The 25981-nt window shown below is 36.7% G+C and overlaps 1 protein-coding gene across 1 annotated transcript in view; it reads right to left on the reverse strand.

Moving 5' to 3' along the window:
• DZANK1 (double zinc ribbon and ankyrin repeat domains 1) overlaps positions 1-25981 on the reverse strand; it is a 135391-nt gene that overhangs the window by 43522 nt on the left and 65888 nt on the right. The window contains exons 10-12 of the mRNA XM_044659498.1: positions 24724-24846; positions 23638-23802; positions 23199-23400 (exon numbers count right to left, since the gene is read on the reverse strand). Of these exons, the coding sequence (XP_044515433.1) occupies positions 23199-23400; positions 23638-23802; positions 24724-24846 (490 nt within the window). The remainder of the gene's footprint in view (positions 1-23198; positions 23401-23637; positions 23803-24723; positions 24847-25981) is intronic.

The following is a 25981-nucleotide window of genomic DNA, read 5'->3' on the forward strand; positions in this document are numbered from 1 at the left end:
GGAGGGAAAGAGGAGAAGAAAGGGGATAAATAATAGAGAGCATAGATTGATAGAGTAGTGTTAAGATAAAATCTGAGGCTTTCTGAAAATATTTAAAGTAGTTCTTTCTGCTGTGGCAAAGAATTAAAAACTGAAAGGGATACCTACCAATTATAGTATATAAATATAGTAGGATACTATTGTGCTGCAAAAAATGATGAAGGGGTAGTTTCACAGAAATCTGGGAAAACTTTTATGATCTGAAATAGAGTGAAATGAGCAGAAGTAGGAGAAAAATTTATACATAGCAACAATATTTTAGATAACCATGAAAGATTGATCAATGCAATATTACAAAATATTTGTTAAGGGCCTGTTTTGTGCCATACACTGGGTGAAGCACTTTGCTAATATATCTCATTTGATTCTCCCAACAACTCTGACAATTAGGTGCTATTGCTACTCCCATTTTAAATTGATAAAATGGAGGCAACCAAAGGTCAATGATGCCTAGCATCATTCAGCTAGTAAGAGTCTGAGGCAAGATTAAAACTTGGCCCATTATACCGCCCAAAGCCTCACAATGAAACATTGTACTCACCTCCTGATAAAGAGGTAATAGATTTAGAGTGCAGATGGAAATATATGTGTATGTATATACATATATATATTTTTTATTGTTTGACAATATGTTTTAATAAGAGTTTTCTTTTTCTTTTTTTCTCAATTTGAGAAGCAAGGAGAAGGGACAGAAGACTTTTGATTGAAAATGTTTATTTTTTTTAAAAACACTCTCTAAATATTGTTTATTATTTTCATAGGGCAGATGGGAAAAAAGCAGCTTTGGAGTTTTAGGAATAGGATGATAGTACCCATTAAAGGTTCTCCACTTGGAAACTAATAATTTAGACTGATAATTTAGATAATTCAGATCACAGGGAGTAGTTTTTATTATTATAGTTATGTGGTATTCATAATTAAGTACCAATGGCCATTCTCCTGGGTTCACTAAACTCGTTGGGTTTTTTCTCAGTCTCTCAGGGCAGCTGGCTCTCACTAACCTCTACACACCACCTCTCTGTGAGTGGTGTTAATATTCTGTATTATCTTGGAATCTGTGTCTACATGAACTAAACAAATCTTATAGCTTGTTTACTCTAGTCTCAATGACTTCTCCTATTCTTTAAGTCCTTTTCTATGTGCTTCACTGATTCACTTCTACCAAGGCCATTATGGTGCAAGCATTTATTTGGATTAGATAAAAGGTAATAACATCTACAGCAACTTTTGCATGTCATTATATTTAATATACTACATTTGATCTTTTGACCTAGTCTTCCCAAAGGGGGAAAGCATATCTGGGCTGAAATTCATCTTTTTCCTCTCCTAACTCTATCCTGGAGTCGAGAGCTAACTCTTTTAAGATTGTAATTTGATTAGTAAATGAAGTTAGTGAACCTCAAGTATGTTGGTAATGACTCCTTCCAGGCACTGAGAGCAAGATGGCTACTCTGAGGCCTTATACTCTTAGGTATGCAATCTGACCTCTAGATCTCAACACAAAGGTTTATTATGATTGATAGTTATGATGGGGTAAGGATGGGAGGACTGGGGAAACCCTTAAACTAATAAATATCTATCTGTCCCAGACCCACTGACCTGAAAAATGTTGTTTTGGTCTCCAACAGAGTTGGAGCTACTCTATTTCCCTCTTTACCTAAATTTCCCACCTTCCTCTCTAAATACCCTAGTCTGAGCCTGTCCAAATAGTCTTTGAAGTAAGGTCAGAGCTAGTTGTTTGATAAGGAGGATGATGACAGAAATGACCTAGTCACCTCAGTCCCATTGAGATAATTCAGAAGTCCAGTTCAATTTCACTGGTAGGTTCTTCTTGGGAGTTCAATAGATGTCAATGAGATGTCTGGGATCAATCAGGAACAACAAACAGGAACCAAAGTAGGCAATTTGGGTAGATCTCACACTGGATCAGGAGAGACCCAAGTTCAGAAGCTGTGGGTACTTCTCCACAAACTCCTCACTCTCCTTTCAACTGCCAGTCCAGCTCCTCAGAACTCTCAATGAGAATTCCGAGCTTCCTTCTTACACATTCTGTTTTCTGCATCCAGCAGACTTTTGTATTCTCATCTTTGCCCAAATTCCTCCCTTTCACTCTGAAATTTAGTTCTCAGTTGTTCCTCTGGATCTGAATTAATAAGACTTCCCAGTTCTACCAACTGGATACAAGGAGTCTTAGTCATTCTTCTAAGGGCTAGAAGAAACACAATCCTGTGCCTTAGTTTCTCCTCAGTGGGGCTTTATGATTCTCCCTCAGTATATGAAGCTCTACGTTCCTCCACCATTCTCCTCCAGTTATGAAATAGGATATTGATAAATGCTAATGTGAGCCATAGTGACATCCCCTTCCACCCGTACCCACAAGCCCTGGGCTCACATGAACTATGTCTAATCTCACAGTCTTTCCTAAAATATTGATTGTTCTCATTTGGTTCATTATGCTCCTACCCAGAGTCCATTATTAGAAATCTCCCAAAACTCTCATGTCTAGGTTCCACAAATATGAGTAAAAGGAATCCCATACAAGCATTCAAGGTAAAAAATGCATATTGGGCATAAGATATTTTTTGTTTCATTCCATAAAAAAATGTAGATGGCACAAGGGAAGTCAAAACAGACTAGCCTTAACATCAATTTTTCTGTATTAAAGAGTTACATCATATACTTATAGTAAAGTGTAAAAGGGAAAATTTAATTCCATTTACACAAAGGGATAACATATGTAAAACCCAAATACTGGACTTTATAAATATTTATAGGACCTCAAAAGCAAACTCACAAAACACAAAGTTCATTCTCAGAAGAAACTGATTTTGAGGTTGCCAGTGAAGCAACATTCTGACACTAGCAAATTCTTAACTTTCTCCAAAACTCCAACCCTGTTTTCAAATTCATACTCTTTCCTACAGTTTTGAGCCACCTGAAGTTAAACTTATAGTGACATTGCTAAATGGGCAATCTCCCTCCCAGCAGACCTGTATTGTCTGAATTGCTCACTGTAACTATAGGGAGGTTGTCAAGGTCTCCCTCAAGTCAGAGATTTAGCCCTAACTGTTCCTATAGCTGCAGGAGCTATGTAGGCAATCCTATTATTTCACTAGGAGGTGTACCACTCAGAAAATCCTATTTTCTTTCTTTTTTTAAAACTTATTTAATTAACTAATTTAGACTATTTTCCCATGATTCCATGAGTCATGTTCTTTCTTACCCTCTTCTCTCCCCACTCCCAGAGCCAATGAATAATTCCACTGGATTTTACATGTATTATTGATCAAAACCTATTTCCATATTATTAATATTTGCAATAGAGTGATCACTTAAAGTCAACATTCTCAATCATATCCTCATCAAATCATATATCAATCATATGTTTTTCTTCTGCATTTCCACTCCCACAGTTCTTTCTCTTGATGTGGATAGCGTTCTTTCTCATAAGTCCCTCAGAATTGTCCTGTATCATTGCATTTCTGCTAGTAGAGAAGTCTGTTATGTTCAATTGTGTCACAGTGTATCAGATGTCTCTGTGTACAAAGTTCTCCTGGTTCTGCTCCTTTCGCTCTGCATCAATTTCTGGAGGTCTTTCCAGTTCACATGTAATTCTTCCAGTTCATTATTCCTTTCAGCACAATAATATTCCATCACCATCAGATACCACAATTTGTTCAGCCATTCCCCAATTAATGGACACCCCCTCATTTTCCAGTTTTTTGCCACCACAAAGAGCAGGGCTATGAATATTTTTGTACAAGTATTTTTCCCCTATTATTTCTTTGGGGTACAAACTCAGCAGAGAGGCATGGCTAGATCAAAGGGCAGGAAGTCTTTTAAATCCCTTTGAGCAAAATTCCAAATAGCCATCCAGAAAGGTTGGATCAATTCACAGCTCCACCAGCAATGCATTAGTGTCCCAATTTTGCCACATCCCCTCCAACATTTATTCCTTTCCTTTGCTGTCATATTGGCCAATCTGCTAGGTGTGAGGTGGTGCCTAAGAGTTATTTTGATTTGTATTTCTCTAATTATGAGAAATTTAGAACACTTTCATGTGCTTTTTGCTAGTTTTGATTTCTTTTATCTGAAAACTGCCTATTCATGTCCCTTGCCCATTTATCAATTGAGGAATGGCTTGATTTTTTGTGACAACTGATTTAGTTCTTTATAGATTTGAGAAATTAGACCTTTTTCAGGGGTTTTTGTTATAAAGGTTTCCCCCCAGTTTGTTGCTTGTCTTTGTTTGTACAAAACCTTTTTAATTTAATGTTATTAAAATTATTCATTTTAAATTTTGTAATATTCTCTATCTCTTACTTGGTCTTAAATTCTTTCCTTTCCCATAGATCTGGCAGGTATACTATTCTATGTTCACCTAATTTACTTATAGTTTCCTTCTTTATATTTAAGACATTTACCCATTCTGAATTTATCTTGGTATAGGGTGTGAGATATTGATCTAAACCTAATCCCTCCCATACTGTTTTCCAATTTTCCCAGCAGTTTTGGTCAAATACTAGGTTCTTGTCCCAAAAGTTAGGATCTTTGGGTTTATTGTATACTGTCTTGCTGAGGTCATTTACCACAAGTCTATTCCATTGATCCTCCCTTCTGTCTTTTAGCCAGTACCATATTGTTTTGGTGATCACGGCTTTATAGTACAGTTTAAGATCTGGTAAAGCTAGGCCTCCATCCTTCACCTTTTTTTACTAATTCCCTTGATATTCTTGATCTTTTGTTCTTCCAAATGAACTTTGTTATAATTTTTTTTAATTCAATAAAAAAATGTTTTGGTAATTTGATAGGTATAGTACTGAATAAGTAAATTAATTTAGGTAGGATTGTCATTTTTATTATATTAGCTTGTCCTACCCATGAGCAATGGATGTTTTTCCATTTGTTTAGATCTAGCTTTCTTTGTGTGAAGTGTGCTTTGTAGTTATGTTCATATTACAGAATTTGTTTTGACAAGTAGATTCTAAGGTATTTTATCTTGTCTAGAGTAATTTTAAATGAAGTTTTTCTTTCTAATTCTTGCTGCTGGGTTTTGTTGGAAACATATAGGAATGCTGATGTGGGTTTATTTTGTATCCTGCAACTTTGCTAAAATTATTGTTTCTACTAGTTTTTTAGTTGACTTTCTTGGATTCTCTAGGTATAGCATCATGTCATCTGCAAAGAGTGATAGTTTAGTTTCCTCATTGCCTACTTTGATTCACTCAATTTTTTCCTTCTCTAATTTCTATTGCTAGCATTTCTAGTACAATATTAAATAGTAGTGGTGATAGTGGGCATCCCTGCTTCACTCCTGATCTTATTGGGAAGGCATCTAACTTATCCCCATTGCAGATGATAATTGCTGATGTTTTCAAATAAATGCTATTTATTATTTTTAGGAAACGCCCTTCTATTCCTATACTTTCTAGTGTTTTCAATATGAATGAGTGTTGTATTTTGTAAAAGGCTTTTTCTGCATCCATTGAGATAATCATGTGATTTCTATTAGTTTGGTTGTTGATATGGTCAATTATAGAGATGGTTTTCCTAATATTAAACCATCCTTGCATTCCTGGTATAAATCCCACCAGGTCATAGTGAATAATCCTTGTGATAACTTGTAGTCTTTTAGCTAGTATTTTATTTAATATTTTTGCATCTATGTTTCTTAAGGAACATAGTTTTCCTTCTCTGGTTTTGGTCTTCCTGGCTTGGGAATCAGTACCATATTTGTATCATAGAATTTGGTAAGACTCCTTCTTTACCTATTTTGTCAAATAGTTTGTAGAGTATTAGGATTAATTGATCTTTAAATGTTTGATAGAATTCACTTGTGACTCCATCTGGCCCTGGTGATTTTTTCTTAGGGAGTTCGATGGCTTGCTCAATTTCTTTTTCTGATACGGAATTATTTAAATATTCTATTTCCTCTTCTGTTAATCTATGCAATTTATATGTTTTATCAGGATGTAATTACTTTCCTTATTTCTTTTAATCAGATCTATTTTTACTTTGGTTTTGTCAGATATCATAATTGCAACTCCTGCTTTCTTTTTCTCAGTTGATGCCCAATAAATTCTGCTCCAGACTCTTACCTTTACCCTGTGTGTGTCTACCTGTCTCATGTGTGTTTCTTGTAGACAACATATGGTAGGATTTTGGTTTTTAATCCACTCTGCTATCTTCTTCCATTTTATGGTTGAGTTCATTCCATTCGCATTCAGAGTTATGATTACCACTGTGTATTCCCCATCATTTTGATTTCCTCTTTTAGTCCTGACCTTTCTTCTTTCACTATTTCCTTCTATACTATTGTTTTGCTTTTAATCAGTTCTCCTCCCCACTCCCTTATTTTACTTTCCTTCCTGCCCCATCCCTTCTTATTCCCCTCTTATTTCTCTTTAAGGACTATTAATTGCCCCCTCCCAACAATTCCCTCCCTTTTAATACTCCCTGCCCCACTCCCTCCCTTCATTATTCCCTCTCAACTTCCCTGTAGGGTAAGATAGAATTCTATACCCCAATAAAGCTGGCTATTCTTCCCTCTCAGAACTGATTCCACTGAGAGTAAGGTTTATGTATTACCTATTACCACTTTCTTCCTCCCCTTCTTATAATAGTATTCTTCCCCGCCCCCCACTCCCACCATATGTCTCTTTATGTGGTATAATTTTTCCTATTTTTCTTCTTCCTTCAAGTTTCTCTTAATACCATCCTCTTTTTTTGTCCCCATCCATTTTTTTACATATCATCTTGAACAACTTAATACCACAACCTCTGTCTATGAATAATTCTTCTATCTGCTATGATAATGAAAACAATTTTAAGAGGTGCAAATATTATTTTTCCATATAGGAATATAAACAATTTTACCTTATGTTAGTCCTTAAATTTTTTTCCCCATCTTTCTTTTTTACCTTTACATGTTTCTCTTGAATTTTGTATTTGGACATCAAATTTTATTAGTTCTGGTCTTTCCTTTAGGAATGCTTGGAAATCTATTTTTTTAAATGTTCACACTTTTCCCTGAAAGTATATAGTCAGTTTTGATGGGTAGATGATTCTTGGTTGTAGACCCAATTCTCTTGCCTTCCTGAGTATCATATTCTAATCCTTGTGTTCCTTTAGTGTGGAGGCTGCCAGATCTTGTGTAATCCTGACTGGGGCTCCTTGATATCTGAATTCTTTCTTTCTGGCTGCTTGCAATATTTTCTTCTTGACCTGGAAGCTCTTGAATTTGACTATAACATTCTTGAGGATTGTCTTTAGGGGATTTAATGTAAGGGGTGATCTATGGATTCTTTCAATGTCTATTTTTCCCTCTTGTTCAAGAATATCAAGGCAGTTTTCTTGGATATTTTTTTTTGTAATATGATGTCAAGGTTTTTATTTTGTTCCAGGCTTTCTGGTAGACCAATAATTCTCAAATTATCTCTCCTGGATCGGTTTTCCAGGTGAATTGTCTTTTCAATGAGATATTTCATGTTTTCTTCTATTTTTTAAATTTTGCTTTATTAATTCTTGCTGTTTTGTGAGACCATTAGTTTCTACTTGCCCAATTCTAGACTTTAAGAGACTGATTTTCAGTTATGATTTTTTGATTTTCCTTTTCAGTTTGATCTATCCTGCTTTTCATGGCTTCCAGCAGGTTGATTCTGGTCTCCAATTTGCTTATTACTTCATTTGATTTCTGTGCCTCTTCTTCCATATGGGCAATTTTGTCTTTTAAGCTGTTTTCTTTTTGTATTATTTTCATTTCTTTTTCCTATTTTTCTTCTATCTTTCTTATATAGTTCTTGAACTCTTTTTTGAGTTCCTTGAGAGCTTGTGACCAATTTCCATTTTGGAGGGGGAGGAGTTTGGATGTGTTTGCTAGTTACCCTCTGCTGTTGCTTCTGTATTTTGCTCTTTTTCTCCATAGAAATTATCCAGGGTCAAAAGTTTTCTTGCTGCTGCTTATTTCTTTTTTTCACTAGTAGTTTGGGGTTCATGCACATTGATGGACATTGTTTTCTTAACTTCTGTTTTGCAGGGTTTTGCCTTGGTAGTATCGTCCCTTCCCAGTCAGAAGCCCGAATAAGAACAGGTAATGTGATGTTCTTTGTGTACTGCACTTTAAAGCATTTTGCCCTGAGGCTATCTTTCCAGCCCCTGCTGCCTCTGCTGTGTTCAGCCCTGTCTCTCCCCAAGCTCTGCACTCCACTGCTCAGGCTCTGTGCCCCTCAGCCTCAGGTCCCAAGTCTTGCACCCAAGGCCTTGCACTGCCCTTAGGAGTAAGTCTTTGGTGCTTTCAGCCAGCCCCCAAGAAATTAGAGATTGCCCTGGCCCTTGCTCTGACTCTGATGTAGTAGGTGGTGTGGGGGAGGGGTGATCAGCTTTCCCTTTGATAAGTACAGTTTCACCCCCTTATAGTGTGGGAATCTCCAAACACTGCCTACCTTTAAGTCTGGGTCCCATGGGAGAGCCGCTTTACTCATCTGATTTTGATTTCCGTCCTTTTGAGACTCTTTGTAATGAATGGTTGGAAGGAAATTCAGAAGGTTCCTGTGACTATGCCTCTAGCTTAGTTCGCCTTCCCTATTCTCTTTCTAGAAGATACACTGCCAAATTTTCAAACTCAGAGAACTCCCAAGTTAACTCATTTGCTCTTTGCTCAAAAAAATCTGTAGTTGGAAGAACAGATTCTGGGATTGATCTTGCCCAGGAAATCAAGATCTCTGCTCCTCTACAAATGAGGCTAGGGTTCAGGAAAACTGTCTATGAAATGTCCCTCTCAGGCCAAATGGGCAAGCACATGTCTGCTACTGTAAAAACTTCCACAGGAACTCTATTGTCTCCAGATGCTGCCACCTCTTTTGACATGCTAAGAAAGCAAGGCAGAAAGGCAGAATATGACCAGAAATATGAGGTCCAGGAACTCTCCTCAGGCCACCTAAGCAAGTCCATGCCATTCACCAGACACTCATGTTATGAGTAACCATTATTTGCTGGAGAGATGGGGAGTTGGAAAAGAAGTTAGTGAGAGAAATTCCCTCCCCTTGGCTTTATTGTATTCCAAAAGAAATGGGCAAAGGAAAAGATGCTGAGTCCCAAAAATAGGATGAGCATGTCTGTTGGCAAGATCATCCTGGTGATAGCCATAGATCATGAAAATCAATCAGATGGTTAGTGTGTTGTGCTCTTAACAAGGTGCCAACCAGGCCCATTTATATTCCAGAGGAGAGGAAGTATGCTCATCAACTTAACCAAGAGAAACTTCCTTGATCAACATTCCATTAAACTGAGACTTAGGTCTGGCATAAATTCCATATTCACAGAGGCAGTGTCCTTCCACTTTCCCTTCTAAAATTCATGCTATCTTTCCTCTGGCATCACCAAGTCTGCCAGCTAGAAGGAAATTATAATCATACCTGTTATAGTTATGATGATGTTATAGGCTTCCTAGAAGTCTAAAATATGCAAAAGCTTTTCAAAGAGTTACGTATCATCTCCAAAAATGAATGATGAATGGCACAGCACCCAAGAAAATCCTTCTATACACTTGGTATCATTCTTTTGTAGCCATATGCAATGGGATTTCAGTACAACCATGAGCTCAGCATTGTGAACAATTCCTCCACCTATACCGAATGTATCTCATCTCTTGCCTTCTTTTTCATCCTATGTGATTATTTCCGTATCTTTCTGCAAATCTTTCATAGTGAATATGTGCAATGTGTAGGAATATAATATCTTAATCTTTCAATATTTTGCAAATACTAGCATAGTATTTGGGACTTACATCTGTTTTCCCTTACTGTTACTATATGGCATAATACTTTTTAACAAAATAAAATTGAGATTAAGGCAGATCTCTATTTGGAATCCCATTAAATGAGATGTCATTATTAAAATATCGGAAAGATAGTCCATACTATGGACTTCTAAGTCTAAGGACTTTTTAAAGCAGTGTTCTAGAAAGACTCTACAGCAGAAGAATTAAGACTGGAAATTAAGAGGCAAAATTTCTGAATTTGACTCTTGATCTGCCACTTACTCATTTTGTTATAAATTTGCATTATTTCTCTAAAAATTATAATAATGACCAGGTAGGCAACAAAGTGGATAGAGCCCTGGGTCTATTCAGATTCAACTTCAGACACTTATTAGCCATGTAACCCTAGCAAATCACTTAACCCTCTTTGCCTCAGTTTCCTCATCTGTAGAATGAACTGGAGAAGGAAATTACAAATAATTCTAGTATCTTTACCAAGAAAACCTTAAATGGGGGTCATGAAGAGTTGGACACGCATGAAAACTACTCAACAAAGTAATAACAAATTTATGAAGTAGTCAAAGGTCAACAAAATACTTTCTCCAAACACATTTTGTGAAGTTATTATCCTCATTTTATGACTGAGGAGATAAATTCAGCAAGATGAAGTTTCCTCATGGTCACTCAGGGAATTGGATTTGGAGCCCTGATTTAAACCTAGGTCTTTTAGTTTTAAATCAGACATATTTTCTACTGCTCTATAGGTTTTTTCTGATCTCTCCTTGCCATTTTATTTAATGATTACTATGTATCTGGATTAGCCTAGGTGGTAGAATAATACTTTTGTTTTAAAACATGCACACACAAATGTGCAACTTTATTTGCCTGAAAATGAGATGTCATCATGACTTTGTTATTTCCTTTTCTAGAACTATTAGTACTAGTTCTACAAAGTAACAAAAACAACATCATTTGATTTAAAGTTTTGCCCTTATGCAGTAAAATACATGGGAATGAAAATATAAAATAGGCATTTTTTTCCTCTTTTATAAAAAAGGGCAAGGGCTAGAGAAAAGGGATTAAAAGCTAGAAAGTGTCTGAAGACAAATTTGAACCCAGGACACCTCCTGATATCAGGCATGGTTCTCTATCCACTATGCCAACCCACTGCCCCAAAACAGGCATACTTGAGAAGTATTTTCCAAGCTGAACTGGACATTCGAAGAAAAAGGTACAAATTTCACATAAGTAGGTAAGTTTATCTGTCATTAAAGATACAAAGGTCTTATCAATATAATATCAATATATCAAGAATTCCAGATAATTCCAGACTAATTTTCCCTATAATATAGTAATGAAAAGAAGTATATCCAGGACTTTAAAGAAATCAATCTGTGGCCTTAAAAGAATTAAATATAGTTCAGTTCAACTTTTTATGTCATATTTGCATAATTTGCATTGAAATATTTGTTAGGAATCTCTGATAACATTTATAATGAACATATACTTGTGTTTTCCTGATCTAATATTAATGGGAGTAGTAGAAAAAATGTTGCAAGCTAGAAGGAGATCAAATAAGAAGAGAGTTTCACACTGGAAAATGGAAGTGGAAGTCAAAGTTGGTGAACCAAAATGAATTTGATCACTTAATCACAAAGCAATTCTAATTCTTTTTCAACAACTTGATATTAGTCTTTTCCTTATAGATATGGGCTTGTTAGGGGAGACCTCAAACTATTTATTTCCTCCTTCTTCATATTTTGCCTGCATTTAGGATCTACTTCCACTCAGTGAACAATAGACCATGGGTACAGGCACAAGGTGTTTGGCTGAGGTCTCAGGGAAACCAGGAAATCCAATGGTTCTGTATTGCTTCTAAGGTCAATTGAAAACTGTCATTGAGAGACCAGAATAACCTGGCCTTTCAGAATTTTTATGCATTTTTTCCCTTCACACATTTTATGGTTCAGGTATATTGCTCTTGAGTCCTCACACTCCTTGATCCCATATATCCAATCAGTTGACAAATCTTATGTCTACCTCTATAATATCTCCTGAATCCAATACCTCCTCACTACTCACAAGGCCACCACCTTAATCCAGACCTTCATCACCTTTTATCTGGACTACTGCAACAGCTTCTTAATTGTTCTCCCCACCTCAAATGTTTCCCTTCTCCAATCCACCATTCAGTTAGTTTTCAGAATGATTTTCTTTAAGTCCAGGTCTGATTAGGTTACTCCTCTCCTCAAGAGACTCCATTGACTCTGTATTGCTTCTGAAGTCAGTGTAAACTCCTATCATTGAAAAGCCTTTATAACCTGGACCTTTCAGAATCTTTATGCATTATTTCCCTTCACATACTTTATAGTTCAGGTATACTGTCCTATTCCTCACACTTGATATTCTATCTTCCATCTTCATTTCTTTGTGTTGGCATTCTATGCCTAGAATACATTACCTCTGACTTAAAAAGTCTTTTAGAATCCTTTATTTTATTCAAGATTCAATCTGAATACTTTTCTACATGAATCCTTCATGGATCCCCTAGCTAATAGTGCTCTCTCCCCCAAAATTATCTTGTATTTTGAGGGGTATACATTCTGTATATACACACACATTTATATGTATCTAAACACACACACACCCAAATTATCTCCCTCATCCAGCCCTAGAGCAGTGATGGTGAACCTTTTAGAGACAGAGTGCCAGGCCTCTCCTCCCCCCCCCCCCCCCAGACTGAATGCCATGCCACACATCCCCACCTCACCCTGCTCCGTTACCCCAGACGGGGAAGGGAGGAAGTACTCCCATTGGGCCAATGGATAGAGGGGCAGGTGAAAAGGGGAAGGAGCACTCCCAGTACTCTGCTCCCCTCTAGCTCTGCTGTCTGTGAGCCACCCACCTTCCCCACTGTGTGATCCCATTGAGCTGCTGGGCAGAGAGGCAGGGAGGCCAATGGATAGAGGGGCAGGTGAAGTGAGGAATGTCCTCACCGCAGGTGAAGAGGGGGAGGAGCGCTCCCAGTACTCTGCTCCCCTCTAGCTCTGCTGCCTGTGAGCCACCCACCTTCCCCACTGTGTGATCCCATTGAGCTGCTGGGCAGAGAGGCAGGGAGGCACAGTGGAGAGGGGAGTCCCTCTGCCTTTCTAGTAATGAACTCTGAGGAGGGGGGGGGGGAAGGGTAGCTGTGTGCCCACAGAGAATGTTCTGCATGCCATCTTTGGCACCTGTGCCATAGGTTTCTAGACGGAAGGTAAGGCTTTTAAAAAAAAAAAAAAGCTTTTTTTTAACCCTTATTTTCCATCTTAGAATCAATACTATGTATTTGTTCCCAGGCAGAAGAACAGGAAGAGCTAGGCAATGGGGGTTAAGTGAACTTGGGGTCTTATATAAAGGAAAAGAAGGACAATTGATTGGTTTACATGAAGACAAAGGAAGAAGAAGGTAGTTCAACAGAACTACCTGGGAGAAGCCTAGATATAATGTGAGAAACTTCTAAGACAAAAGGGTTCTTAAGATTAGATTATATCTACAGCTCATATCTAGACTGAGATCATTGTATACTTGAAGGTTTATTGTTCAATCTATTGGGTACTTGAAGGTCTATTGTTCTATCTAGAACAAACCTACTAATCCTATCTAGGGTGATTTAGGGGTACCTGAGGGTTTCATAAAGCAAAGTTGTCACCCCATATGAGGTTTTCTTGGCAAAAATTCTAGAGTGGTTTGCAGTTTCCTTCTCCAGCCCATTTTATGGAGGAGAAACTGAAGCAAACAGAGTTAAATGACTTGTTCAGGGTCATATAGCTATTAAGGGTCTAAAGCCAGATTTGTCTTCAGATGAGTCTTCAGGCATGGTGCTCTGTCCAGAGAGGGTTGGATTGAAAGCTGAGATTCATTCCAGTTCTAAACCTCTGATGTCATAATTCCTCATTTCCATTATATTGAACTCACAGTTCTCCTTCCTCTTTGACCATTCCTTCAGTTTTCCAGCACCTGGTCCTTTTCAATATATGTTTGGAATTGGGGAGATGCCATTTAAAAGTATGTTACAAATTTCCTATGGACACGTGGGGACTGTGAGACTACATTTCCTGTGATTCCAATGGATTTCCAGTTTCCGGTTTTTAGGCATGGGGACGTCAAACATCCCCACACATAGGGCAGTTTAAATTCGGAGGAGGGCCTAGAGAAAGCCTCTTGGTTTTTCCTGGGTGGCTGGCAGGCGTACGAGAGAAAGAGGATGGGCACCAGCGGTAAATTTATATTTCACCAACAAGGCCATAGCTATTAAAATATTAATTTCTCTTATACTATATGTCTATATCATTTTTAATCGTAACACTATCAGTAAATGTGGGTGTCCTCCTGCATAGGTGTCAACAAAATTTTAACTGCTGTAATGTTTTCCATAATATCTGGCTTTTAACAAAATGTTTGCCATTTTTATAATTAATAGTATCAACTTGGAAAAACACAGAACCATGAAAGTAGTCATAAAACTGAATCTTTAATCAGGAAGAGACAAGTCCTTAATATTCAGCCACACAGAGCCCAGTACTAAATACCACAGAGTCAAAACTCTGGGGCACTGGGGACAGTGTCAGTGAAAGAATCACCATGCCAAAGATGATTCTCCAAAGAACTATAGAACATAGTGGCATGGGCATTGTACCCCTTAACCCAGGCAAACTGTAAACAGGGAAATTCCCTTACTCCTTTCTGTCCTTGTGACTCCTAACCCAAGAACATCAGATAACTTCTATAAGACCCTGAGATTATTATCATCTTTGAATCATCCTTTAGGTTGAGATGGATATAGAGATGCACCTCCAGGCTACACCCTGATACCACTGGGCTGTATCTCAGGCATCTATCTGTCCCCTAAACTATGAGGGTCTTTAGGCAGACCCCGGTAAGATGACCAAACACCCCACCAACTGCCTGAGTGTTTACCACTCTAGAATCATGTCCACATTGTGACACAACATCATGTACTCACTGTTGTAAAGAATATAAAAACCTCTGAACTCAAGCATTCTGGGAGCAACCCCACAGGGTTGTTCCATTCATGCTGTCTTGCTGGCCTATAATTCTATCTTACTAATAAATCTCTCTTTTTACTTTTAAGCTAAGTTTCAGAGTCTTTGCATTCTTGAAAAAGGTATCCTTTCCGAACCCAGGGGTTCACCATTACACCCCATAACACTGGCCATACCCTACAACATCTGGTTGTAACCCCACAACATTAGGATCTTATATACCTTTTGGGGAACTAAAGACAGGGAAGTATGATTGATTGACTTTACAATGGCTGTAAGGAAATGAGAAGTCCAAGACAGGATTATCAGGGAGAGGCATTAGACCTCTCTGTTGTTCATTGTTAGGACAATAAATAGCTGCCTCAGTACCCTGGGAAAGGGCTGATCACTATTATTTCTCTTTTCTTCCTCTAATCAATCACCTGAAAACACAGTTGGATCTATCTACCTCATCATTTCATGTTAAAATGATTTCCTCTTAAAATGGTTAAGATCCCCACTCTTCCTCTATAGGAATCTTTATAGATTTTACTTAGTTCCAATTTAAGTATCCTTCTTTTCCTTTTCATTCTTTTGTGTCCCATTCTTCTAATCTCCAACTTTCTGATACAGGTTAGAATTCCTTTTTGCCTTTTCACATTCTTTCTCTTTGTTTCTTCCTAGAACTACTTCAGTTATTTTGAGGAATATTTCATTCTCTTTTTTCTTCATTTTTTTTCAATTAATAAGCATTCTTCTCTCTTCTGCTTCTCTCCCCATTGGGGGGAAAAAAGAAAACAAAACCTCCATAAAATATGCATAATTAAGCAAAGCAAATTACTACACTGGTCAAGTAAAAAAAGATGTGGACCTCTACACCTCAAGTCTTTCACCTTTCTGTCAGGTAATAGTTAGCATGCTTCATCTTTGATTCTCTGGAATTGTGGCTTGGCAATGCATTGATCAGGGTTCTGAAGTCTTTCAAAGTTGTCTTCCTTTATAATGTTGTGATTGTATAAATTTTTCTTCTAATTCTGCTCATTTCACTCTACATTAGTTCACATATGTATTCCCAGTTTTCTCTAAAGCTGTCTACTTGGTTACTTCTTATGGAGTATTAATAAAGAATATTAATAAGCAATATAGAAAAAAGAAATGCATTCTCCCACCCCTTTTACCTTCTCTCATGGTAGAGACTAGCTTGTCCTTTGTGGGTACATAGGTATTACAGAAATATAAACCTTGAGTACTGTCTGAAGATCAATGCAAAATTCTCTTTGTTCTCCATATGTGCTTGAAGAGAACTCCACACTCCTTTATTTTCACTTTGGGAGAGTCCTCTTTACTAAATGCTAAAACAAAGTACTTATTTGTCATATCTGTTCAGAGGACTTGGTCACTGGAGAGTCCTGAATGAGGCTTAATGTAATATGGTAATAGACTAGTATAATCTGCTCAGTCATCTTTAAGTGGCAGTTATCACATTCCTGCCATATCCTAACAGAAGCAAAAAGAAGGTCATCTACCACTCAAAATCCAAAATTTCTAATTTGATCTACTAATCTCTTTGCCACTGAGCTCTAACTATCTGCTTAATTTTCTCTGTTCGATAGGTGTCTTTCTCCTCAAAGAAATGAAGCTTAAATTGTCATAGAAGAGACACAAGCACAAAAGATGAAATTTAATTATCATCTTATTTCACCTTGCTATTAATTCCCATATATAGCTGTACTCTAGCCACAAGGCTTGCTATCCTCATTCTGTTAATTTATTCAGCAGATCAAAACAAACACAAATACATAAAATGAAATCTGGTTATCTAAATTAGACATACCTATTTTGTTTTATCCTTGATCTCCAGATATTTTTGTTGTGGTTCAGTCATTTCAGTTGTGTCCAACTCTTCATGACCCCATTTGGGGTTTTCTTGGCAAAGATACTGGAGAAAATGGCTTGCCATTTCCTGATCAAGCTTGTTTTACAGATGAGGAAACTGTGGAAGAGTTGAATAACTTGTCTAGGGTCACACAGCTCGTGTCTAAGGCCAGACTAGAACTTAGAAAGGTGATTCTTCTTTACTCTAGGCCTGGTACTCTGCCTTAAGGTAATTAGTAACTTATTAATCCTTAATGTTAATCAATAATTGCTAAATCTAATCTTTTTATTTCACTCGAATTTGAATAAAACAATATTTTTTGTGTTGTGGAAAGTAGACAAGACTTGGATTCAGCACAGACCTAGGTTTTAACTCTGTGTGACAATTAGTAAGTTAATTAATTGCTCTGAGGCTCATTTTCCTCATTTGTAAAATGGAAATAATGATATTTAAACTATCTACTTTACAGTTATTGTGAGGATTGAATGAAATAATGTATATAAAGCTCATGCTAACTTTAAAGCACTTTACAAGTGCCAGTTATTATTTGACATAGGCAGAATCTCTTAATTTAAAATCAGATACTTCCCAAGACATGGTCAATACTAAAGTAACTTTAAAAAAGTTAAATTAACCTAAAATAACTTTAACTTTCAAGTAGTTTTTAAATTTTTCCTGGCAGCTTTCTTCTAACTTCTGTTCTTTTCTCTAGGCAGACTTTATTATTAAAATTAAAAAAAATGCACACACACATACACAAAAGATGGAAAGATAAAATATTATGATCATATAAAGGAATTTTGCAATTCATGAATATGGAAATGGAACATTTATGGCTGGTGGCAAGGAAAAGAATATGAACAATCATGTGAATAGCTGAATGGAGTGGAGGAGTAGGTAATGGGAGTTTAGTTGCTCAAAAAACTGGGAATTTAGGGCATTTGAGGGAAAATCTTCTAATTGAGAGCTTAGATTAGGTTGGGCAGGAAAACTGTGAGCTAAATACTGAATCCATTGAAAAAGGAGGAAAGATTTTCTTGGAGGTCAATAGATAATAACTACCAGAATCTAGACTGGATGATAAATTTGGATTGTTTGAATTTGAAAAGAGAAAAGATTTGGGGGCAGCTGGGTAGCTCAGTGGATTGAGAGCCAGGTCTAGAGATGGGAGGTCCTAGGTTCAAATCTGGCCTCAGACACTTCCCAGCTGTATGACCACTTGACCCCCATTACCTACCCTTACCACTCCTTCTGCCTTGAAGCCAATACACAGTATTGACTCCAAGATGGAAGGTAAGATTTAAAAAAAAAAAAAAAAAGAGGAAAGATTGTTGAGGAAAGGTTGCAAACTGATGGCTGGAGAAAGAGAGACGTTAGGGGCAATGTGGAATGAAGGCATATGAGCGAAAGAATTGGAAAGGATGACCAGAGAAGCTATGTCATCCAGAAGGAACCAGGTCTCAGTGTCAAAAGATGGAAGGAGCAAGAGAGGAAGTGGTGTAAGATGAAAGAAAATTTGCTAATTATAGAATGGGCATTCCAGAAGACATAATGGGAGGAGTGAGCATGTTTGCAATGGAATATTTTAGGGGTCAGGCTAAGATGTATGAGAATGAGGGGCTGACATTTGGGATTGGGAGAGATTTTTATCTATTTTGTCATTAAATCAATATACCAAACTATTGCTTTGTTGTTATCTGTCCCTTATGATGGAAGCAAAAAATGGGAGGTGAGGGGGTACAGGTAGATTGTGATATGGGAAGGTGTTGGACACACACCAAAAACAAGCACAAAGAGGGAAGATTATTCCAATGAGAAATCAACATAAAATGAGATTGAAAGGAGAACTCAATTGATAAAATAAAGAACTTCTTTTCAAAAAAATAAAAACAATAAAGTTGATAAAGGATTATCAAATTTAATTGCACAAAATCAAATGACCAAAATCATAAATGAAAAAAGAGATCACAACAAATACAAAAGAAATAAAGACTAATGTACACAACTATTCAACAACAAACTTCAATCACAAAATAAATGAATAAGTAAATAAGATAGAGACAAAACAGAAAAGATAGTTTAAAGAAACCAATTTTAGGAGAACATATTGAATGGGTCATTAATGAGTTGTCATATAAAAGGCAGCAAAGCAGAGTGGATAATGAGCTGACCTCAAAGCCAGGAAGGCAGGGATTCAAGTTCCACTTCTGATACATTAAAAACTGTGTTCTTGGACAAGTCCCTTAACCTTTTAGAACTCTTTGCAATAACTCTAAGGCTATGAGTCACAGATGAGATACAGACTTGCATTGGAAGAAGGAATTTCCTCACTTAGTAATTCCCTGTATCAAGGAAATCACAAGTCCAAGTTCTAAACCCCATATAAAATGGCACCAGGACCAAATGGATTCTTAGGTGGATTCTAATAGTTATTTAAAGAAAAAATAATTCTATGCTATTTAAATGATCTTAAAAATAGAAAAAGGAGGCATTCTATCTGTTTCTATTTCTCCTATCAGGTAAATAAAGCTTTTATTTCCATGTTGGGCAAAGATAAAGAAGAAAAAACCATAAAACATTAAAGAAGCAATAGTAAATAAAATGCTTACAAACAAAATATAGGAATGTAATAAATGATACATTATAAAGAAACCAGATTTAGATCAGGAATATAGCAATGGTTAGAAGCAACATCACTGAATACTTAATAGAGTACTGAACATGGAGAATCAATTTTGAGTTCAAATCTCATCTCATATACTTTGCAGTTATATGACTGGGAAAGTTTCAATCTCTCAGCCTTAATTTCCTTACCTATAAGCTTGGGATAAGAATACTTTTAGTATTTTGCTCATGGTGTTGAGCCACAAATGAAATAATGTATGTAAAATAATTTAATATTAGTTTTTTTTATTCAGGATTAGGATAATAACAAGTATAATAATTTACAAGTCAATAAGAAAAATCAATAAGAAAATTGCAACTAAATGAAAGGATTGCTCGTAGGCAAGCACTCCTATAAAGGCAAAAAAAGGAGTTGGTGGAATTAGTTGGATACAACCAACCCTCTTGTTAAAGAACATCTATCTAAAAGCAATAAGAAACTTTATTTTCATGAGAGTATCCTCTAGATCTCTTAATACTACATGGATAACTAAGGCTATAATACATTGGTTATTCTATGCTCACCCTGCATGAATAACTCTCTCTTTTCTGCAATTCATCTCTCTGATAATAGTCTCTTCTACAAAACTCAGGTTCATTTTCATTACACTTTAAGTGACTTGTATATTTAATTTTTCACAGTGTTATTTTATGACTTACAGAAATATAACATACAACATAACTGACCAAACTAAGATTGAATGCAAAACTAATTGAAATACAACTACAGGGAATTAAAGTGATAATAAAATGAATATCAGAACAATAGGCAAAGAAAATTGGGGTGAACAGGGTGTTCAGTTAGTACCTCTAGTCTGAGGACTTACTGAGCCCTTTTCAGACCTGCTCTCTTCCTTTGGTGTCTATTTGCCATTCAGACTCCAAGAAACTGTAACATAGTGGTCACACCCTAGTAAATTGTCTCAGCAAGCAGCCTAACCAGGTGGAGGGAAATCAACAGGCCTCAAACATGTCAAGTGAGTTGAGAAGAGTGTCTACCCAGATGGAATATGAAGATGGGAACAATTTGTTCCAATGGCCATGAAGGCAGCAGAAGCAAGTATGGAGTGCTTAGAGCTTCCTTAGTTATCAAAGAAGCCAAGGCCATCATCTACTGCATTCTGGGCCATAATCAGTCCTTTTGACTTCTGTCTGGCAACTGGACTTCAATGGCTCCGGAAGAGAGACCAAGGCTCTCTTACAATGACTTTGTGCAGCTCTGCTTCACTTAAATCCAATTTATGCCTAAGTCCAAAGATATCATTCATGATGTCATTTTGGTCCTCTTTGAGTACAAAAGACAACAACCAATCAATGAAAATTAAGTGGGGGAAAACAGGGTTTTAAAAAGATGGCCCTTTGTTTCAATAAAAGCATTCTATAATTTCCCCAAGTTAATCCAGTCTATTCTCTTCCGCCTCATTCAGTTCAATTCTATAATATATTTATAGCATCTGTCTAAAATATATATAAAAACTAATGGATCAACTACATACCATAGTCTGGACAGTAGGCACTCTTTATCTATTTGGTTTTTGTTAGGTAGATAGTTAACCTGAATAAATTTGAGTACTTATAGATCTCACTTAGGAGGAGGCTTTGTAATTTTTCAAAGCTTGATATGATCATTACAATGGCACTTGAAAACAGGAACACCTGGAAAACACCATCTATAAGAAATTCCTGGCTTCTATTTCGATTCTGCATTGAGAATCCTCCATGACAATGGCAAACACCTTTAGCTCACATAATATCTCCATTTTAGGTCCCATTTGATATTAATCAAAGGGTCATCAAATTATCTGTTGTCGTTATATCTTTCAGTGGCTCTTATGTAATTTTGATAAATCCTGTTGGAGAACTTTGAAGCAATGTTTTTGTTCTAACAATCACTTTTTTTTTTTTTGCATTTAGTTCTCACTATTAATGCAATTAAATGTAGCTCATCCAGAAAACTGTTATCTTAAATAAATAGATAAATCTCAGTGAAAAATGAAACCACTGCATAGAATTATCTTAATTTAAAAGTATAACTACTAATGAAAAAATCTATAGTAATCATTAAATTTAGAATCCTTAAAGATAACCCTTTTGTAATTTCTGGTGACAATGGCTAGGTAATAATTGCACCATAAATCCATTCATTTCCAAAATCAAATCATCATAATTTAGTCATTTGTTTGATATTTCTTTGTGGACATATTTATTGTTAATGGCTACCATTTGCACAATTCTCTAGCTCTGTTAAACACTTTATGTGCATTAGCTCAGCTGATCTTCACAATAACACTGTGAAGTTCTCTAGATAAAGAAATTGAAAGAGGTTAAGATGGTAAGTGCTGGATTCAAGCCTAGGTCTCTCTGACTCTCTGAATACTGCTCCCTATCCACTATTATTAGTTGAGTTCCTGCAGATATTCCCCTTTCCACTCTGGAAAACTGAGAAATTTAGCTGTTCCACAGACTGCTGGAGTAGAAATGCAGATGAAAAAATATGATTTATCATTTGTTTATATGAGTTATATATGATTTGGGGTTTTGGTTTTAGCAGATTATTCTTACAAAAATGAATGATATGGAAATAGGTTTTGAGTGATAAAACATGTATTAATCCAGTTGAATTGCTTGTCAGCTCCAGGAGGGGGAAGGAAAGAGAGGAGGGAGACAACATGAATCATATAACTTTGGAAAAATTATGTAAATTTGTTACTAGAATAAAATAAAGAAAAAATTACTTAAAAAACAAAAAAAGTGACTTCCGGGTACAAGCTCAAAGTCTTAAGTCTCTTTTCCCTAGGCTTATGTTTGCAACTTTTAGAGGCAGCTTTGCAAAAGATCTCCAGAAAAGAGGGCAGAGGAATGGATCCTGATGTTCCCAATGCTAGCATGTGTGGAGAAGAAATAAATGTGTAGTCTCTGCTATACATATTTTCATGAAAAGCTGCCTGTTCAAAGGTTAACAAACATGACTTTCTTCAACTGTACAAGCAAGGCCTTCAAGGGATATAGATTTGGGACCAAAGAAATGTAAGTATTATCATCCATTGAAAGAGTAGTCAATGGTGTTAAGTAAGAAGTTCCCTCAGACTTGAACTAAGAATAAAAAAGAAAACAATAAATACTTTAGGAAATATTTGTGAGATATTAAGGCTCTTATGATTTTGAAAGGCATTGCAAAAAAGAAGAATCAAGTGACCCTTGGACAGGGCCTTATTTATTTTGAAGAAATCAATTCTAATTTAAAGTATGATTTTAGATGCCCTAAATGATTTTCTGCTCTTGATTATGCCTCTCATCATTCACACATGTAGGCACCTGTCCTCAAAAAGATAATTTTATGGGGGCAGCTGGGTAACTCAGTGGATTGAGAGCCAGGTCTAGAGAGGGGAGGTCCTGGGTTCAAATCTGGCCTCGGACACTTCCCAGCTGTGTGACCCTGGGCAAGTCACTTGACCCCCATTGCCTACCCTTACCACTCTTCTACCTTGGAACCAATATTCAGTATTGACTCCAAGACAGAAGGTAAGGGTTTAAAAAAAAAAGATAATTTTATGAATGAGGATTATCACAGTAATGTTAATTTTGTACTTGTATCTCAGAGAGTTCAGGAAGGCAACCAAGTAAGATGTGATGTCCTAGTAATAGTTATACCAGAAAAAGGTAATGGCAAAGGTTTAAAATGTAGTGGACTAGCAATATTTCTGTAGTCAAGTAAGAATATCTTAAGAAAACAGGAGTGGTTGAAAAAAAAAAAGGCAAAAACATTGTATTTAAATACTAGAAAACGATTTCCCCACTGATCCACTGATCCAAAAAGAAATACTATCCTATACCTCACCTTTTCCAGGGCTGACGGCTGAGACCGGAGGCCTATGATCATTCATTTTCTCCTGCCTTTCTTTTTGCAAAGCATGCTCCATGTCTTTTTTTGCCATAAATTTGTTTGATGGGTAAAATAGGCCAATGGTTTGTGTGCCTTTGTCCTTCTTTGTTGGCATATTCGATTTTGATATAAAAGCTGGTATCCATGCCGATTGAGGCTATGAGGCAAAATATTGAGAGCAAAAATTAAAAAATAATTTAATTTCCTTAGCCTGCTAACTTGTGCATATAAAAATCATTCATTAACAAGAAAATCTCCTTTTTCTAGAGCCTAATTTCTTCATAAAACACAAATACTTTTAACTAGAATCAGATACACAGTAACACAGTACACAAATAATCTGAATATGTATAATCTAAAGTATCTGTGTGCCGTTCTCTTTTACAGACCTTACCTCATTATGAGAATCCATTTCTTGAGTACTAATGGTCACACTATTACTAGATTTTACTCTTGTGAAAGGCTCCATATAATTACCACAAGAGCCACAATATCGAGCATCTGGATAATTGCTGGCTCTGCATTTAGTACAAGTGGAATAGTAAGATGATGCAATAGGCTAGAAAAACAGAAGACATTTCTCATTTTAGTAACAATTTCAAGGATCTGTGATTTTATCAGTATGGTCTTTTCTCTGTAATACAAATCAAAACCCCTCTACAACATGGCAAATGGTCTCATGAGAGTTGTCATGAAAAAAAAAATAAATGCATTATCTTGCAACCAATGTGGTAGTGATAGTCCTTAGAGGGGAAGAAAGGAGAGAGGGTGCAAGAGGAAGGAAGAAAATATAAAAGAGACAGTGATGAAGACAGAGACAGACAGAGAATGAATGCCATTCTGGGCCTTGCAGACTTGTCAGCTTGGTTAGCATCATCTTCAAGGGTAGAGGGTCTTGGGGGCATCTGGATGGCTCAGTGGATTGAGAGCCAGACCTAGAGATGGGAGGTCCTAGGTTCAAATCTGGCCTCAGACACTTCCCAGCTGTGTGACCCTGGGCAAGTCGCTTAACCCCCATTGCCTACCCTTACCACTCTTCTGCCTTGGAGCCAATGCACACTATTGACTCCAAGAGAGAAGGTAAGGGTTTAAAAAAAAAAAAAAGAGTAGAGGGTCTTCTTTACACCTGGAACAGATACTGTAATAGACTAGGACTTTACTCAAAGTGCCCCAGGGTTCCCAATGGCTATGTCAAAAGAACATACATTCTGACAATGACTACCAGAGCCATGTGGCAGTGATTTTAGTGACTATCAATTCAATTAATAAGAGATTTCACTTTTTTCTAAAATTAGAAAAAAATTATCCCTACCTTTAGGTCCCTTGAGAACATTAGGCAAACAAATAGATGTCTCTATTATAATCCTAAGAATATAATTTTGGAATTAATAGAAACTACAGAGTAGAAACGCTGCCTCTGTCAAGTAGAGCATCAAGAAAATCAGCATCAATAAAGACGTCTGAGGGGAAAAGTACATACCTGAGCTCCACACCAATCACAAAAACGTGCATCACAACGATTCCTACGGCTACATTTTGAACAGGAAATGGTGGTTGTCTTCTGATCGATAAGAGATGGAGCTGTTTCTCCAGTGAATATTGGCTGGTGAAACAAAACTATTTTTAAGGAAGAGAAACAATATTTTATCCACCTTGCCTTTCCCCAACTAAACAAGTGAAAACAAGCAACTACAACACTTAGTGTAGCCATGTAGCAAAGCTATAGAATACATCAATGAAACACATCTGGCCAGTAAATAAAATGAGTTTTAATGTTATCTATATCTTTGGTGTTTTTACAAAGAAATTAATCCTAATAAGCATGCTAATTAGAATAATTGTACTTAGGCTGAAAAATAATTAATAAGACATAATCTGAAGTCCTAAATTGGTCCCAGTGGTACATTGGTGGAGATCAATGCCTTGGGCCTGAGTGACAGGCAGGATGGAACTGAGAGAGAAGTTTTCAACTGAGGGGAAGGAGATTCCAAACTCTCTTCAAAGTTATGAAGGGAGAAAGACTCTGGAGAAAAACTGACATGGACAATTTCAATCACGTCCTCATTCTTAGTTTGCCACATTAGAGATTTCAGGTAATTTCAGGATTTTCTCTTGGTTTAGTTATTTCATTTCCAACATCAGAGCTCTTTCAATCTGAATTATTTGGTATATATTCTCATACATATACTTTCTTTGATTTCTGATTTTAAAAAATTTAAATATTTATTAATAATCATTTTTAACATGGTTACATGATTCATGCTCCTACTTTCCCCTTCACCCCCCGCACTCCCCCACCCATGGCTGACGCACATTTCCACTAGTTTTGTCATGTGTCCTTGTGATCAAGACCTATTTCCAAATTGTTGGTGGTTGCATTGGTGTGGTAGTTTCGAGTCCATATCCTCAATCATGTCCACCCCGACCCATACGTTCAAGCAGTTGCTTTTCTTATATGTTTCCTCTCCTGCAGTCCTTCCTCTGAATGTGGGTAGCATCTTTACCATAAATCCCTCAGAATTGTCCTGGGTCATTGCATTGCTGCTGGTACAGAAGCCCATTACATTCGATTTTACCACAGTATATCAGTCTCTGTGTACAATGTTCTTCTGGCTCTGTTCCTTTTGCTCTGCATCAGTTCCTGGAGGTCTCTCCAGTTCGCCTGGAACTCCTCCAGTTTATTATTCTTTTTAGCACAATAGTATTCCATCACCAGTATATACCACAGTTTGTTCAGC

Source organism: Gracilinanus agilis, chromosome 2 (assembly GCF_016433145.1).
Source record: "Gracilinanus agilis isolate LMUSP501 chromosome 2, AgileGrace, whole genome shotgun sequence".
Taxonomy (NCBI): Eukaryota; Metazoa; Chordata; class Mammalia; order Didelphimorphia; family Didelphidae; genus Gracilinanus; species Gracilinanus agilis.